The following is a 17,734-nucleotide window of genomic DNA, read 5'->3' as shown; positions in this document are numbered from 1 at the left end:
ATTTTTCCAATGGAACACACACCCACATACACCCACACATGGGAACCAACGGGGCGCATTCTTTCCCCACGCATATACATACAAAGACAGAACGATGACAGACATTATGGACATTTAAGCACACACAAACAAGTCCACAAGCACCGCACACACATCTAAGCCAGCGCGCATAGTGCACAAACAAGCCAGCGCGCACACAAACTAGTTCACGCGCACTGTCACACAACCAAGCGAGCGCAGGTAGCGCACAACCAAGCCAGCGCGCATAGCGCATAAGTCCGCGCGCACACAAACAAGTGAGCCTCCTGCACCTCTTACATGTCTGTCCTGTTCCCTGCTTTGTCATTCTATTACATTTATTTTGCAAATTTTAACTTAAGCGTTTACACCTAATTTGATCTCTGGCCCTTTTGCGTCTTGATGCAAATAACTTCTACCAGCAGGCACACCAAAAAGCAATCTGGGCATTCCTAAATCATTTTCACACATCCGCTACTGAGGAGTGTCCCTAAATTTCCCTCTCAGGGGACTTCCTCGCTGTAAACATTCACCGGGAAACATAGACCATCCCTTAAATTTCCACTCGACCCTCTCCACTATGCTCCTCATTCCTTCCGAAAAGCGCACACTCTTGCTGCAACGAGGTGCTGCTCCCATGCTTGTTCAACAACAGAGGCCAGCTCTTCCAAGCCGTCTCCATTCAGGTAGTATACCAACCGATAACTTGCGTTGTTCTAACAACTCAGGATCAGACGCTTCCAGTCTGCTACCCTACTACTACTCGACTTTGTCGTCTGAATAGCAGTAAACTTAGTCATAGGTCGGAGCTGTATCTTTTCCAATGCCTCCCTTGCGCGTCGGGTTCAGGGACGTACGTCCAGCTCCTAATTACTCAACGGCACTTTTCGCGTCGCCTCTACTCACACAGGAGCACCAACGAATTGCTACGCCTCGCTTTGTTTATGCCCCAACGGTGGGACTTCTCTCATTGCGCAGCCTGCCAAATTTCCTCCCTCAAATTACACTCTGAGGAGGATGTGCTCCCACGGCAAACCGCAGTCCACAGCGGGCCGGCAGCCGTCAAGAACTACAACCAAAAAAACGTGCAAAGATCATTCCGAGCAAACGTTGTCGTTAGCAACATTATTAAAACCAAATCTATGCCCTAGCTTTTGTCTTTGGCCAAATAATGCAAAACGTCAGCAGCTGCCCCTTCAACGGACAGCGCACGGGCTTCGACCGGATGAGATGACCTCTGGGTCAAGCATTCAGCTGCATCCTGCGCTCATCTCCTCTTTTGTAAACTCAGGCTCTGATTGTGAATGTGAAGCTCTCTCTGCTTCATCATGCAAAAAACAAAAAAACAAAAAGTCCCCTATTTCTGATACCACTCGCGAAAATAAGCTGTCCTGCTTTTCTCTTTTTCCGCTTCACTACTTCGCTTTCACTGAGCGATATATAATGTTTGTAAGTTCAGATGAAATCACTATCATTCGTACTAGAATGCTCTGTTTGAGTGGTACCAGCCACCGTTCACAATGACATAGAACAGTATTATTTCTCCTGTTCCTCAGACCACCGCAGGCCTGTCTAACAAAAGGTTCTAGAAAAAACTCTATCATCCAGAAAACTCTATTTCTTAAAGAGACTGTTTTTGTGCAAACACAAGGCCGACTGACATGAAATCAGCGAGTGGAATTCTAACAGCTTTTGGGAAGAAAAAACTAGAAAAACTCCACGTGGGTTCTTCTGAGCAATTTAATTTGCAACTAACCAATCGCAGCCATTAAACATTGGGCGCCACAATGTCAATCGTGCACTTATCTGATGTAAGTGACCGTCTCTCCGTTTAAAGGGTAAAATTCTGTACTTTAGCCCCTCTGCAGTAACGCAGCCTGTAGAGGAGACGAGAATTGATTTAAGCAGGTGCGGAAAGAAGCGTACACTCACACTAGCTGAGTTAACGGATTCAAACCAGATTCTGACACTCCCTGATGTTAAGGTTGTCTTCATTTAAAAAAAGAACTGAATGGTTTGAAGAATGACTATGATAGAGAAACAAAAGAGATTTAAAGCATAAAAGATCAAAATAATCATTAATCGAAATTAAATGATTATAAAGTAGAAATTTAATGAATAAGCAGGGTAGAGAATTACAAGTTTTAATTGTTCGAACAACTAACAATAATTTCCACTCACCATTCTCAATAGTTCAAAAATGATTCAGTTTCTAAGTTCTCTCGATTGAAAACTCAAAAATATAGTAAAAAAGCGTAAGAGGCAAGAGGTCTAAAATGCTGTTTGGTGGAAAAGTCGAGTGATCTGTTCACCTTGTTCCAAAATCCGAATTCTGTTTAAAAGAACCGGCTGGCCTAAAGAATGGACCTACTGCACCAGCGTAGGGTCTGACCATGGGTGCAAGGATTTCATCCCGATACCTAATGGCAGTCAGACTGCTGTTCTCAAGCCTGTAGAGGTCTGTTCGTCCCTCCATGGAAATGCCTTCCCAGACCATCACTGACCCACCACCAAACCGGTCATGCTGTATGATGTTGCAGGTAGCATAGCGCTCTCCTTGGCTTCTCCAGACCCTTTCACGTCTATCACAGGTGCTCAGGGTGAACCTGCTCTCATGTGTGAAAAGCACAGGGCACCAGTGGCGGACTTGCCAATTCTGGTGTTCTATGGCAAATGCAAATCGAGCTCCACGGTGCTGAGCAATGAGCACAGGAAACACAAGTAGCCTGCTGGAGGTCATTCTGTAGGGCTCGGGCAGTGCTCAACCTGTTCCTCCATGTACAAAGCAGCAGATATTGGTCCTGCTGATGGAATGAGGACCGTCTACGGCCCTGTCCAGCTCTCCTAGAGTAACTGCCTGTCTCCTGGAATCGCCTCCATGCTCTGGAGATTGTACTGGGAGACACATCAAATCTTCTTGCAGCAACACGCATGGATGTGCCATCCTGGAGGAGTTGGACAATCTGCGCAACTTCAGGAGGGTTCAGAAATCACCTCATGATCCCAGTCATGATAATGACTCTAGCTAAAGCCAACACTTGTGGAAAAATCGTTAGAAAAGATCAAGAAGGAGGACTTGAAATGGCCTCCACCTGCAAAATCAGTTTTGTTTTGGGGACCATCTCGAGTGCACCTCTTGTTAATTCCATCAACACCAATGAAGCTGAAACTGATTAACAACCCCCTCTGCCACGTACCTGACCAAAACCTTATCAGAAAAGTCTAATTGAATTCATGCCATACCCTGAAAAAAAAACTGTTCCTTTGAGCAGTGTAAAAATATTTCAAGCCAACTCAAAACCTACTACTTCACTTTTTCTTTCACTTTGAAATTGACTTCACAAAGACCATTTGAAGGTTAATAACAATCTTGATAAGCTTAGGTAGTTATTGATCAATTTTCCTTGACCAATATAAAGGCGTTTGACAAGAGGTCCGTACAGCACTCCATTGTGTGACCACAGAGACAGCAATCAGCAATTAATTTTTAGCATACATACTTATACTGCAATGTTCCGATTTTCTAGACGTATCAAATAACGAGCTTTCAGGGTTAACAAGGCAAACTTTATGCAAAATTGTGGTTCAGGTGTTTTGAGTTGACTCATCTGTATTTTATGGACTATACTGTAATTTTACATAAATGACGAATTGTCATTGTTTAATAATTTAATATGATTAGAATTGAATAATAAACTGGATATTAAAATCAAGTTTTCCAATTTTGTTTTGGTTGATGTAAGACGGTGAATTGGATAAGCCGCATGTTCCCGGTGTTTTTAATTTCAAATCGGCATCCTTCTTTACATGTGATCAGAATGCAGCATTCGCTTTGACTGTGTATTACAGATCTTAACTCTCCATCAGAATGGCTAACGGGGTACGGAATGAGTTACTGATGAACACAACCCTAATCGATGAACTGGCAGAAGTGGCAAAAGAATCAGCATTGGCACATGGTATTCTTATGAGGCTTGAAAAATCCCCCAACTCGTCAGAGGTGAGCTTTCCCAATCTTTTTTGGTACCATAATTGAAAATCTTAACATAGTTACATGAAACGTCTCAAACAGTTTTTACAAAATGTTGTGGAAGGGTTGAACGTGCTCACTTTTGCTTTTTGTTTTTCAGGAGGTGACGTATGCTCCTATCACTCTCTTCCCCACGCCAGTACCAAGAGCTATTTTCCTCCAAGGCGTGGCAGTGCAAACTCACTACAACACACTGATGAATAAGATCAGCCAGGATCCTGACTTCTTGGAAGAGGTTCTTGCCAGGTAGGATGCTGACTCCATACTGGAGTTTAATTACATTTCATAGCTGAATACATTTATAAGAAAGTATGAGAGATAATTTTATATATAGTTGAACAGAACATCCATTCATCCATTTTCTGTACCGCTTTGTCCCCACGGGGCGTGCTGGAGCCTATCCCAGCGGTCATCAGGCAGTCGGCGGGGGACACCCTGAACCGGTTGCCAGTCAATCGCAGGGCACAGAGAGACGAACAACCATCCGCACTCGCACTCACCCCTAGGGGCAATTTAGTATTACTGGAAAATAGAAATATTTCCCTTAAAAGTCATTCGATTTTACAGCACTGTCAGATTATCTATAGTCATTTATTGCAAAGGATAACAAATTTTATTTAAACATTGTCATCTTCTAGCACCATTTCAGTGGATGATTTCACTGCAAGGCTGTTCGAGATACATCGGCAGGTCCTTAAAAATGGAAGGTTGCAGGTACGTAAGTCAGGGACGTAGCCAGAGATGTTGAAAGGGGGGGGGGGGGGGTCTGATGAAAAGTGGGCGGGCCAACTTTTGCCAGCGATATAAATCAATATATAATATCCAACCATGCCTACCAGCAACAACGAATGAATTATTCTGACTTAATTAAGTGAAACAACGCATCCTGCTGTAGTCAAGTGCACTCTGACACCGTGGACTGACTACAACAGCACATCATTATATTTCTAGTAGAGCTGTGCTTGCCGATGCGCAGTGGCTGCTTTTTAGGCATCAGGCTGCATTGTTTGTGTAGTTTTACGCACTACTCCACATTGATGTATCTGACCTTGCCTTCTTCCAAGTCAATTGGGTTGGGTCTGAATCGGTCCGACTACATGTGGGAGCAGAAGAATGGACACGCATCTCTGAAACAGATCGAGATCAACACCTTTGCTGCTGCTGGTGGGGGCATGGCCTCTCACATTTCAGATGTACACAGGTAAGACTTCATATGTTTAATTCATGTAAATAAGGCTTTTGGATGAATATACCAGAAAGCTCCCGATGTTGAAAATCCGAACAAAATGCTTTCATTGTCACAACAGTTTCAAAATCCAAATTGTGTTTGACTTCAAAGTTATCTAAAGTTCTTATCTTACCTTCCTATTTAAATTCCCGTTAACAATGACAAACATCTTGTTTACAACAGACACATTCTTCAGGTGGCTGGCAAGCTGGAGGAGAGCCAGCGCATCATCGACAACAACCCTGCGGTGGGTCTGGCCAAGGCTTTGGTTAAGGCCTGGGAGCTTTATGGATCAAAGAGGTATGTCCACGGAACTCCCCAAAAAAACAACACGCACGCCATTGCCAAGCTTTCATTTTTGAAATACGCACATTCAAATAAACGATACTTAACATTTCCCTGATTATACTAATGTAGAATATGTTTGTGAAGTGGTAAAGTGCTAAACAGAGTCTCTGTTGTCATTAAAGAGCGGTCGTCATGTTCGTGGTGAAGGAGAACGAGATCAATATTATGGATCAACGAGTAATTGAGAATGAGCTGTGGAAAGGGTAAGGTGTGATTACTTGAGCTCTTATATATCCAGAATTAATTGTTGATGTCGTTTAAAACAAAACCTTTTCAGGTTTGCTTCGAAGTTCATTCTTTGCACACGGGCCTTTTTTCCATTTAGTGATGATCTCAGAATATGTTTCAGGAATATTACCACCATACGAAAGCGTTTTGAGGATATCTCTGAATCTGGACGCCTAGATGGGGACAAGAGACTATTTGTGTAAGTGTTCTGTCCATTAATATCCCACACGGAGAACAGCGTCTTTTTGCTTGTCCCACAAACTCAGTGATCATCAGGAAGTTGCGGTGGTCTACTTCAGGCACGGTTATATGCCGCAGCACTACAAGTCTGAAAAGGTAATGACTTGCTGTTTTTCTTAAAGGTAAACCATACAAAATTTGGATCAGACACATGTAGGCTACATGATATACTTTTAACGCTAAAAACGATTCTGGAACCCTCCAAAATCAATCCACATTTACTACAAATGCTGACACACCAATTTGTTTGAACATCCTTAGGACACACATATCGACAAATCATGATGTATCAGCCTTTGAAAGAAAAGATTTTCAATGCAGACGCTCATCTTTACTTCTTCACGTTTCATGGGGAGGTCTGCTTTCAGTCCCTTACAAACAGGCTGATCTTACACAAGGACAAGAGCCTACACCTGGGATCTTGTCTGATCCGGTAGACCCAAGCCTCGACTGATTTTGCGCCTATTCTTGTGATGATGCTATGGTTAGCGCCTCTGTGCTGTCTTTCAGTCCAGCCTTTTCAACACACTGATATGTTTTCTCACTGCCAGCCTGCTTCAATTTGATTGTGGTACATGGCGTGCGGGGCCTTGTCTTTCCACGACAGTCCATGTGGCTCTTTCCCCTTATTGGGCAGGTCATCCTTAGGGCCCATCATCTTGATGGCAAATGTGTTCACTTTATACATTCTATCAAATTCCGTTCTAATTGGGAAAAAAAAAGGATGTCTCTAGGCCTTTAAGGCTTGTTGTTGGATAGTGCCCTGGACACTCAGGAATCCACTCACAACGGCGCCATAACAAAAATACTCATTCACTTGTCGGGGTCCCTAACATGTTCAAACAAACCATACTTGGCTATGGCTGCCATACAGGTTTCATTTGTTCCAACACCATTTTTTATTTATTTACAGGCATGGGATGCTCGTCTGATGATGGAGGGCTCCTTGGCTGTGAAATGTCCGGATATCAGCACTCACCTGGCTGGAACTAAGAAGGTCCAGCAGGTGCTTGCCAAGCCAGGTGTTCTGGAACGATTCTTTCCAGACCAGCCGCAAGTAGTAGAGCAACTTAGGGCCACCTATACTGGCCTCTACTCTCTGGACATGGTGAGAAACAACCTGATGCTTTGCAACATGGTGCACAGTGCTCTGAAGAAATCTTCAACATGTTTCATTCAATTTCCCAACTACCAGTACACACTCAGTTCAATGATGCTGTTTATGACTGAGATCTGAAGTACTGTCTTCATTGTTTCACATAACGAGATAACAGCTCCCGTTGAAACATCCTACAAAAGAGATGAGGCCCAAAAAGCAAAGTTTGTTGTCTTGTCCACATCCCGATATTGCAACTTAGGGTATGTTTATACAACAGCAATTTTAACAGAGAACTGCAAAATCATTTGGCTATGTTGACATTGACTTTTACTGGCCTGGCATGTGTGTTTCTAATAATCTATTTGTGGCATGCAAAGTAATATATTGGAAGTTTTTACTAGGCTTTCATGTGAAAATTGGAAAGCTTGTTTTTGTTGTCGTTTGTATTTAATTAAAGGGAGCAGAAGGTGACAAAGCGATAAAAATGGCTCTGGCGACACCGGATTGGTTTGTCCTGAAACCTCAGCGAGAGGGAGGAGGTACAGTTAAAACATTAAAAGTCATTCATTTCATCCTGCAAAAAAGCTATCCATTTAACATCAATCCATTTTCTGCATTACTCAACCTCTACACTTACATGTTCAAAGATATTGGTGGGTGGGTTGGTGGTCGGATAGGTGGGCGGACGAACGGGCGGATGGACAGACGGGTGGGCAGACCGACGGAATAATCACAATTCTTTCCTTCAAGGAAACAATATTTACGGACAAGAAATCTGTGAGGTTCTTGGCAAAGTGAAGAGCAGTGCAGCAAGAATGGCCTATATACTGATGGATAAAATCCAGCCCGAGTCTACACCGAACTACCTGCTGAGATTGGGCAGGCCCCTCAAAATTAGTAATTGTGTTAGTGAACTGGGCTTCTTTGGGACCTATGTCAGGTAAGCACAGTCACTATTCATTATGTCTGTAATTGCATTGTTGGCACATTTGGATCCTTGTTTTACATTGCTACTATCGGGCTAAGGAGTTTGAACAGAAAACAAATGGTTCCTTAACCAAACCTCACATACCGTTTTTGTGCAGGCATGGTAAAGACATGCTGATGAATGATTGTGTGGGCTATCTTATGAGGACCAAGTGTACAGAATACTCCGACGGTGGTGTAGCTTCTGGAGCGGCAGTCCGGGACAGCGTGCTCCTCTTCTGAGTCCCTGGACATGGCACAATTCTCTGCCATTAGTTAACGATGTGCTCTCTCTCGTAATGTTTCCCCGCTCTGCCAGTCTATATCTACCTAATTGAGGCTCTGGTGATGGCTCACTCATTGGCATATTGTTCAATGCATATGGATACAATATGCCACACCTGTTTTCAATGGATTCATCTTCTGTTTCCGACCGTGTCTGTCCTTGACCTTCCTGTCCCGTTGTTTTCCCAGGAATCCTTTCTGCCCCTGACAATGAATTCTGCCTTAAAGGGCTAGAGACATCCCTTTTTTTTTTTTTTTCAATTAGAACGGAATTTGATAGAATGTATAAAGAGAACACATTTGCCGCATTGGAAATTAAAAATGGACACCGATTACTAAGAATAAAGCTGAAATGAAATGCCAGTTTATCGATCGGGTCCCGCACGAAGCCAAACTGGCGGCGCCATTACTGTGACGTCACAAGTTGTACATCTGGATGTCAACAAACCCAAACAACATGGCAGATGATAGCGACAGCTCCGTTTCTAGCGGCAATATTAGAATCATTTTATCCGATTCAGAAACCTCTTTTGACGCAGAATATGATGAATCTAGCAGTTCACTTGGGCTGAGCTGAGCACATTTTCTGAATTGTGCCCCTCCCGTCACTCTGGTTAGGTTGGCATAGTAAAAAGTGCTCTTGGGGGCTTTAGAGTGCCGAGTTGATCTCGGCAAATGAAGACATGACCACCTGCAACGTTTGGTTTAGGTTTTATAAGCATTTTTAATTTTATTGCTTAAATCGCATTTTCTCGACGAGCTGAGCACGTTTTCTGAATTGTGCCTCTCCCGTCACTGTGGTTAGGTTGGCATAGTAAAAAGAGTAGAGTGCCGAGTTGACCACTGCGAATGAAGAAATGAACATCTGAAGCATTTGGTTTAGGTTTTAGGCGCATTTTTAATTTTATTTCTTAAATCGCATTTTTTCAACGAGCTGAGCACGTTTTCTGAATTGTGCCCCTCCCGTCACGCTTCGACATACTTTTCAAAGTCAAAGTCTCAAAGTCTCCCTTATTGTCAATTCCTCCGCATGTCAAGACACACAAAGAGATCGAAATTACGTTTCTCACTATCCCAGGGTGACAAGACAGCGTTCACAACGCACATACAAGTAAACAACACAGGAAAAATAAAACAAGAAGATGAACAATAAGAGTGATAGCACGCTAGCCGCTCCCGATGCACAGCAGAGTCCGGAAAGATCAACCAGGCCACTGTGAACACGAGCACACAGCAGGCACGCACTGTCCGGTTCGTGGATCCTATCAGGCGAACTCAACCCATCTTGTCGTCCCGCGAACGAATGTACGCCAGGATAATGGAAGGCACGGCTAGGCGAGCTGGGTTGGCCGCAAACCTGGCCCGACGTCTCCGCGCTGGTCCCTCTTCTCTTTTTGTTTACATTCACTGAAGCTAAACGCGTACAACTTGAGACGTCATGAGACGTCACTTCCGGCTGGCGGCTCGGTGCAGTCAAACTCGTCTGTGCGGCAAATTAAAATGATATTTTTCAGAGCAACAGCTTCCTTTTTGTTGTTTCGAGCGAGTGAGTCTGGCTCACACAGCAAGATTTAAAACAAATTGGTGGACTTTCAAACTCCAAGAGACCCCACACTTGATGAGACCCAATCATGGGTATAGTCAAGTCAAGTCAAGTCAAGTCAAGTCAAGTCAAGTCAAGTCAAGTCAAGTCAAGGCTATTTGTATAGCCCTAAATCACAAGCAGTCTCAAAGGGCTTCACATAGACAAAAATTGGCAATCATTCTCAAAGCATCCCCTGATCTTAAGCTCCCAAAAGGGCAAGGAAAAACAAAAAAAAAACTACAAGGGGAAAATGAGAAACCTTGAGAAGGGACCACAGATGGATGGATCGCCCTTTCAGGATCACCAGGTTGAAATGGATGCAGAGAGGGCACAAATAATACATAATATGAAAATCAATGAAAAAGTGGATGTCCAAGTCAAAGCGAAGAGCTGCCGGAGGTGCCCTCAATTATCCTGGCAGCGTCTGGTCAGTGGCCCGTGCCGCCGACCAGACGCGACGACAGCAGCGCACCAAGGCGTGGGCCGAGGTCACCGTCACCTCCGGCTCACTGTCAGGGAAGACTGAGGGCTGGTAGCCATACACACACTTGAATGGGGACATACCTGTAGCCGTGGTGGGCAGGGAGTTGTGGGCATACTCCACCCAGGTGAGGTTCTTGCTCCACGAGGAGGGGTTCTGGGAGACCAGGCAGCGGAGACTTGTCTCCAACTGCTGGTTGATGCGTTGCGCAGATCTAACTTTGTGAACACCCGGGCTTGCTGTAATTGGTCGAACACGGTCGACATCAGTGGGAGCGGATACCGGTTCTTATGGCAGGCTCGTCCTTTTTGCCTAAATTCAATTTCTGCAACTCAAAATTCTTTTCAATATCTTGTGTAGCCCCCACGAGCTTGTATGCATGCTTGACAACGTCGCGGCATGCTCCTAATGAGACGACGGAGGGTGTCTTGTGAGATGTTCTCCCAGATCAGTCTAAGGGCATCAGTGAGCTTCTGTAAAGTCTGAGGAGCAACCTGGCGGCGTATGATGGACCGAAACATTATGTCCCAGAGGTGTTCTATCGGGTTCAGATCAGGTGATCATGAGGGCCATTCAATTGTGTCAATTCCTTCATCCTCCATATACTGTCTGCATACTCTTGCCACAACAGGCACATTGTTGTGGATCAGGAGGAACCCAGGACCTACTGCACCAGCATAGGGTCTGACAATGGGTGCAAGGATTGCATGGATTGGCAGATTGTAAACTTTCCATTTGTCAACTAAGTTTTAACGTAACTTGGCACGATAATGAACACAAGTTCCACCATTGCATCAATTTTATTAAGAAGGTTGGCATGACTTAAAATAATAAAAACTATTTATTGATGCCTTTTCTCATTATCTGCTGCAACATCCAAGCATTTGCCATTTTTCAACATGCAACCCTAGGCTTAGTTGACATTCAATTTCGACAATATCCATGTATAGTGGTTTTTTTTTTTTTTTTTAAAAAACATAAATTGCGATTAAAATGTAGCAAAACTAATTGTGTAAGAACTTTTAAATCTGAAACCATTAATTGACTAATGACACTTAGCAATGGCAGCGCTCTGACCTAAAGCCAATCATAATCCGTAGAGTTCCTAGACGATTCCTGTGTAAAAAATTGTGCAAGGAAAAAAATGGGTGCTAATGATATGAATACCTGGAATATGTGTATATGAAATGAGGTGAATTGGATTAATGATGTGGAATAAAATTTACAGCACTTATGCGATTAAGAGTAAATATTTCCATGTTAATTGTACCATGATGATAAACTGCTATCCAAGATTTGTTTAAAAAAAAAAAAAAGATTTAGTCCTCTTAATTTTTCTTAAATTACCCTTTGCTGGTATGGTATTTGATCTGTGAAATGTACATACTGCATTAGTGATTAAATGGTCTACCATTATTTCTATGACGACTCTTGTGGTTTTGCAAATAGTTCACTGGGTGGCAGTAAAAGCAAAGGTATTTTTTTACATCAGCATAAGGGATGGGCTCACCCGAGCCGTGGCCCTTGCGAGCATAAGCGACTTGGAATATATACACGGTCAGATGGATGGATGAACACGATTACATAGGTTTTTTTGTGGTCATCTAAATTTACACCTAATAATGTCACCTTTCATATATGAGGTACAGCTCATATGGCTCCTTCCTTACCGGAAAACCTCTTCCATTCTCGGAGTCTTCCTGTTATTTTTTTACCCTTAATAGTGTTGACTTGCAAGTGCGACACATTCCTCTGGGTGGGGGGGCAGTGGGGTCATCAAACAGAAACAAAGGTCATTGCCGGTGAAGTCTGTCAGCATCAAATCATGTCCCTCAGGAAATCCATGCCATTCATTTGTTTTTGCCGTAAGAGCCCCAAAAGAAAAAGAACAAAACGAAAGAAACATTTGTGATTTTTGTCCCTTGAACCTGTTGTCACTGGGATACGGATCAGTTCAGGGCTAAGTCATTTTTAATTGCTTGCAAAATCATGACAGGTGTTTTTGCACGAGTAATACATGGACAGGGGTGCTGAAATCTTACAACCGGCTGTTGTGGTGCAGCCGACATCTCCCTGCTTTGGTTTTGATCTTGCTTTAATTCCCTATCAACAGCTCCAAGTCTGCCTCAACAATTGTGCTGTAATAAGCCTGTTACACAAGTGCTTTGTCCCAGTTAGTCAGTGACCTCTCTCCCTTAAGTGTGAATCAAGTGTGTCTACGCACGTGTGTGTGTGTGTGTGTGTGTGTGTGTGTGTGTGTGTGTGCGTGTGCGTGCGTGTGTGTGTGCGTGTGCGTGCGTGCGTGCGTGCGTGTGTGTGTGAGTGCGTGTGCATGCATGTGTGTGTCACAGCGACACAGGGGAAGAGAGGCAGAATGCGAGCTGTGAAAGGATAGAATTGGGTCAGAGTCACTGCACTCCTTTCTTCCTCAGGTAGGATGCAGAGATGTCAGCAGGTTTTAAGTACCCTTGTGTGTGCACGTGTACAAACACACATGCACACGCATGAGTGTGTTGGGTTGTAGTGGCAGATAGTTTTGCACGACCCTCCTTTCCTCTTTTTTACCTCCGCTCTATCTTGTTAATGAGAATTGCTACGATGGCTACTGCCTGTTTAATGAGACAATTTTCACTTTTTTATTTAGTAAACAGCGGGCTCTATTTTTGTAGGCAGTGAACCTACGGTCAGGCGTAAAAACCGCTGCATCTTGATTTTTGTGAAATTTGACAAACAGTACTACATCATACTGGGCATTACGACAGACCATCGGGATTTTCTTTTTCATGCCACTGGTGCACCTGATATTTTGGTGTCTGAAAGAAGACTAAACTTTAGATAAAACAATAAATTACTTAGGACACAGTAAGTTTCATGTACGTGTCATCAAATGTATTTTCAGATTTTTTTTCTTTCGATTTTATCAGGTTATTGTGGTATTTTAATTTTATTAATTTTACCTATAAAAGCTTGTGCAATACAGGTTTTATTATTTTGATGTATCAGAATAAGTTAAGTGCTACCCAGTGCGGCTCGGTGGCGCACTGGGTAGCACGTCCGCCTCACAGTTAGGAGGGTGCGGGTTCGATTCCACCTCCGGCCCTCCCTGTGCGGAGTTTGCATGTTCTCCCCGAGCCCGCGTGGGTTTTCTCCGGGCACTCCGGTTTCCTCCCACATCCCCAAAACATGCTTGGTAGGCCGATTGATCACTCCAAATTGTCCCTAGGTGTGAGTGCGAGTGCGAATGGTTGTTTGTCTCTGTGTGCCCTGCGATTGGCTGGCAACCGGTTCAGGGTGTCCCCCGCCTACTGCCCGATGACGGCTGGGATAGGCTCCAGCACGCCCGCGACCCCCGTGGGGACTAAGCGGTTCAGAAAATGGATGGATGGAGAATAGTAGTACACTTGGCACCATAGATTAAAAGAAGCAACGCCAATCTATTGTTTTTCTGTTCCTATTTTTTTTCTAATTAACCTAAATCACTAAACACATGATGAAAGGATGTCTCTATCGTGAAATAGGCTGCCATTTCCAAGGTTATCACATGCAAATGAAGGCAAACGAATCACTTGGTCACAGGTTCCTGAAGATGAGATCTGAATTGTTGCCTTTCTTACAAATGCAATTATTGCCTTTCACAATGTCACATGGCCAGATAGCCAATTACCATTTTACACAGAATAGTTCTGGTAGATGGTTTTTAGTTGTTTTTGTCAGAGCTCTACTGGCTGAGTCTCTCTTTTGCACAGTATAACTGTGCCAAACATTACATTATGTAAAATTTATTCTTGTTTTATAAGCTACTTCAGCAGAAATATAAAGTGCATCTGTGTGCCTGGTCATATCAACACACTAAGACTTCTGCGACTACCGATTGTGGATTCCTGCGGCATCATGCACCGAGGGAGGAGTAAAGATCAGATCCTGTTTTTGAAGCTTTCCAAGTTCATCGCTACTATAAACTGCAGACAATGACATTCCACTACTATTAATGACCTCTTACCAAACAGCCGGATGGAAAAATCCAGGGAGTGCAGTCAGCCAAGGTCACAAACTGCTGACACACCCTCACTACTCATTAGTTACCACCAGCTTGCTCACAGCCAGGCTTCCCTTCCCCTGATCACTCTCATGGAGTCTAAATGGAATTTCATGGCTTGAGGTCACCCCCTACCAAAGTGATACAGGGCTCAGTAAGACTGTAGACTGTGGCTAAAGCAGGTTTTTACTTTCTGACAGAAACGCTTGCTTAATAAGTGCCGACAGAAGCGATTTTCTGCAAAGCAAAGACAACATCTGGCAAAAAAATTTTTTGCGCCACACTTTAGCGTGCTAGACACATCTAAACGATACAGAAATGTTTGTGTGACCGTGCTGCGTCATATCAGTAACCTGCTGGCTATTGTAATAAAAGACTGTCCATCGCAAGCTCTCTGCTTCTGTGATGCTGATGGCAAGCATCAATGATTGGAAGCCCCTCTCCAGGACTTGTGGGTAGATTTATCGAATACAAGACCCCTCTTCCTAACATCTCTGCCGTGGAGATGTTCTCCACAGCTGGTGACATCCTCAGGCCAGCGCCAACTTCCAAGAGCTGGTGTTTGATTTGATAAGTTTATAATGGCATGTACCACAAGTGGCAGTTTGAAGAGGAGGAGCAGAAGTAGCAGTAATAGTACAAAATTTACATTTATGTTGTATAGTGGGCAAAATGGTTTCAGACTAAATAAAATTGTGTGCTGTTACAATTGCACCTCACTGACAGTCTGAAATTAGCTGTGATGAACTGTAATTTAGCTTAGATAGAAGAAGCGTGTTTATACGGAAGTACGATAGAACCTTTTGTGAAACACAAATACACGTTTTAAGATTTTTTGTAGATATTTTATATTTAAAAACAGGTCATTTTGACATAACAGGAAGGTTAAACACAAGTAATCTCCTTCATCACTTCCTATAGTGACCTTGCACCACAGTACATTTTCAGATTTATCAACATCGCTGCCCAGCACTGTATTTCCAAACACACACATGCTGTCCCCCTGCACCCCCCCACAACACATATATGTACACACACACCCTGTCAGCACAAGCAAGCAGAAGCTCAAGTGTTGCCACATCACAGCTCTTTCAGGAATGGGGAAGTGTTTGAGGCTGCATCTTTACGGGAAGCCAGTGTGCGAGTGTGTATGAATGTGTGTGTGTGTGCGTGTGTGTGTGTGGAGGAGGGGCCATGGGGGAGGGGCTTAATGGGAAACGCGTGGGTGGCAGGGGTATGACAAATATTTGCTAAGGCAAACAGGAAGAAGGGATTAGAAAGAGGCAAAGTGCAAAGGTAGAACATTTTAATCGTATTCATCACCAGCAATCACACATTCACGGATGACTATGCCCACATGCTGCGGGGCAAACACTCGTGATAATTGCAAAAGAAGGAAATGTCATAGCGACATCTTGCTGTCCACACTGAGGGGTTATTCAATAAGGGCATTGCCGTTGCTAGTAAAAGTGATACATTGTTCTCTTTCACAATGCAGTGGTCTTTTAATGTAAAAAAAAAAAAGTGGCTCTGCAATTGGCTGGCAGCCATTCCAGGGTGTAGACAGCCCAATAAACTAGGCAAGGATCCAGTGCAATCCGCAATCCCACCTGCTGAATTTGGTGGGTCTCAGTCAACTCCTGCCCTGAATCCATATTTCACAGTACAAATGTGTGGAGTTTTTGTAGTGGCAAGCATGATTAAACAGCACAGCAAACACACGACTCACAGTCCAATGACACACGTGCACACGTTTATTGCTATTTGAGTGTGTACAAAGGTCATGTGTGTGTTCTTCATAATACAACAGAGATGGTCACCCCTGCAAGTTGTAGGCTTCATCCTCACAGTGAGGGAGGGGACTCTGACCTTTTTCGTTGAAGGACATGGCGGCCAACAGGACCATGTGTCAGGTGCTTCTGAGTCAGCCAACTGGAATGTGGCGCCCCCCCCGGCATCTCCTTGAAGGAGTTCTCACCAATTTTATTACCTGTTGTTCTCTCCTTATTCCCACCAGATGATGACATTATTTTTATTCTTGTCATGTGTATATAATGACTTTTTTTGGGGGGTGACCCCCTCTTCATGCAAATAACATTGTTTACGCTCCACTTGGAGCCATGAAAAGCTATTTCTTGTATCATCTGGTTCTGGGCTAAGTGACCTTTAGCATAAATATTTGAGGTGAAACTCAATAGTACCACCCAGATTCTTCCATGTGGACGAGTAACCTGAAACAGGTCAACCTGGTTGACCTGGTTGCAAGCCTGCTTTTCTACCTTGTGGTTCTCTATTCACCGCGAAGATTGCCGGAAGGGCTACTCCTAAAGATCAAGATAAAGTTTGGAAAATGTAATACATTTGGTTGTTATTATTAGGTCATCCTTGCTGTCATGCGCAAGAGTTCATATTGTACATTACAGTTAAGCAAAAATATTATATAACCTGGTTTTCAAGCTTTGGAGGTTTTTCTTTTCATTCACGGAATGGGTATTGTTATCTTTTATACTTTTAATCTAGAAATAACAAAAGGACTAAATATAGCTATTTATTATTTCAATTACTATAATTAAACTACTTTTTGCATTTCCACCTAAGTCAAATACATAAAGTTGTCAAAACATGGGTTTCTTATTAAGTAGCTGATCAAAAAACTCATAATGATGAGTCATTTTACATTTACAATTTTTCGTTTGAACAAAGGTCATTAATTAACGCTTTGCAAAATCATTAGCCTGCCAACTATTTTTCCTTCAAATTATTTTCATACTGAAACAACAAAGATGATACAAACATAGAGTCAACTCCAGTTCCATTTAATTTTTTGGACAGTTTCCAAAGAAAAGACATCTGAGGGCATCTGGTACTGATGGTTTAGCTGAGTGCAACTGCCAGGCATGACTGTGCTACAAAAGCATCAGACTACTTACCGTATTTGCCGGTGTACAGGTCGACTCGGTGTATAAGTCGACCCCCTAAAATTCGACGGAAATTTACGATTTTATGATATATCCTTTGTATAAGTCGAGCTCAATTGTTGCATTATATTAAACTTCAAAATTCAATATGCGAAATTTATTGACGAAATGTGTTCAAATTCCGGGAGGCCGTGCGCATGCGGCTGTTTATAAGCACCGCGGAGGAGATTGCGGCCGGCGAGCTCGCGCACGCCGCCCGGCATCAACGGGAG

The 17,734-nt window shown here is 43.3% G+C and overlaps 1 protein-coding gene across 7 annotated transcripts in view; it reads left to right on the top strand.

Moving 5' to 3' along the window:
* Window positions 1-8,673, top strand: part of LOC125988164 (glutathione synthetase-like) — a 31,795-nt gene extending 23,122 nt beyond the window's left edge. For 2 of the 7 annotated variants that reach the window (XM_049753025.2, XM_049753023.2), the window contains 12 exons: window positions 3,868-4,018; window positions 4,149-4,294; window positions 4,687-4,762; window positions 5,113-5,249; window positions 5,460-5,576; window positions 5,747-5,827; window positions 5,974-6,051; window positions 6,119-6,188; window positions 7,006-7,200; window positions 7,649-7,730; window positions 7,942-8,131; window positions 8,277-8,673. In XM_049753025.2, coding sequence (XP_049608982.1) covers window positions 3,887-4,018; window positions 4,149-4,294; window positions 4,687-4,762; window positions 5,113-5,249; window positions 5,460-5,576; window positions 5,747-5,827; window positions 5,974-6,051; window positions 6,119-6,188; window positions 7,006-7,200; window positions 7,649-7,730; window positions 7,942-8,131; window positions 8,277-8,400 — 1,428 coding nt within the window. In that variant the 5' untranslated portion in view covers window positions 3,868-3,886 and the 3' untranslated portion in view covers window positions 8,401-8,673. Of the gene's footprint in view, window positions 1-86; window positions 705-3,867; window positions 4,019-4,148; window positions 4,295-4,686; window positions 4,763-5,112; window positions 5,250-5,459; window positions 5,577-5,746; window positions 5,828-5,973; window positions 6,052-6,118; window positions 6,189-7,005; window positions 7,732-7,941; window positions 8,132-8,276 lie in introns of those variants that run through there. The other 5 variants (XR_007488237.2, XM_049753022.2, XR_011088190.1 and 2 more) reach the window with 5 other exon arrangements.
* The last annotated feature ends 9,061 nt before the right edge of the window (window positions 8,674-17,734 follow it).

The sequence above is a fragment of the Syngnathus scovelli genome, chromosome 2, assembly GCF_024217435.2.
Source record: "Syngnathus scovelli strain Florida chromosome 2, RoL_Ssco_1.2, whole genome shotgun sequence".
Classification (NCBI taxonomy): domain Eukaryota; kingdom Metazoa; phylum Chordata; class Actinopteri; order Syngnathiformes; family Syngnathidae; genus Syngnathus; species Syngnathus scovelli.
Note: the sequence above shows the minus strand (reverse complement) of the source record. Positions and strands in the feature narration are given on the sequence as shown.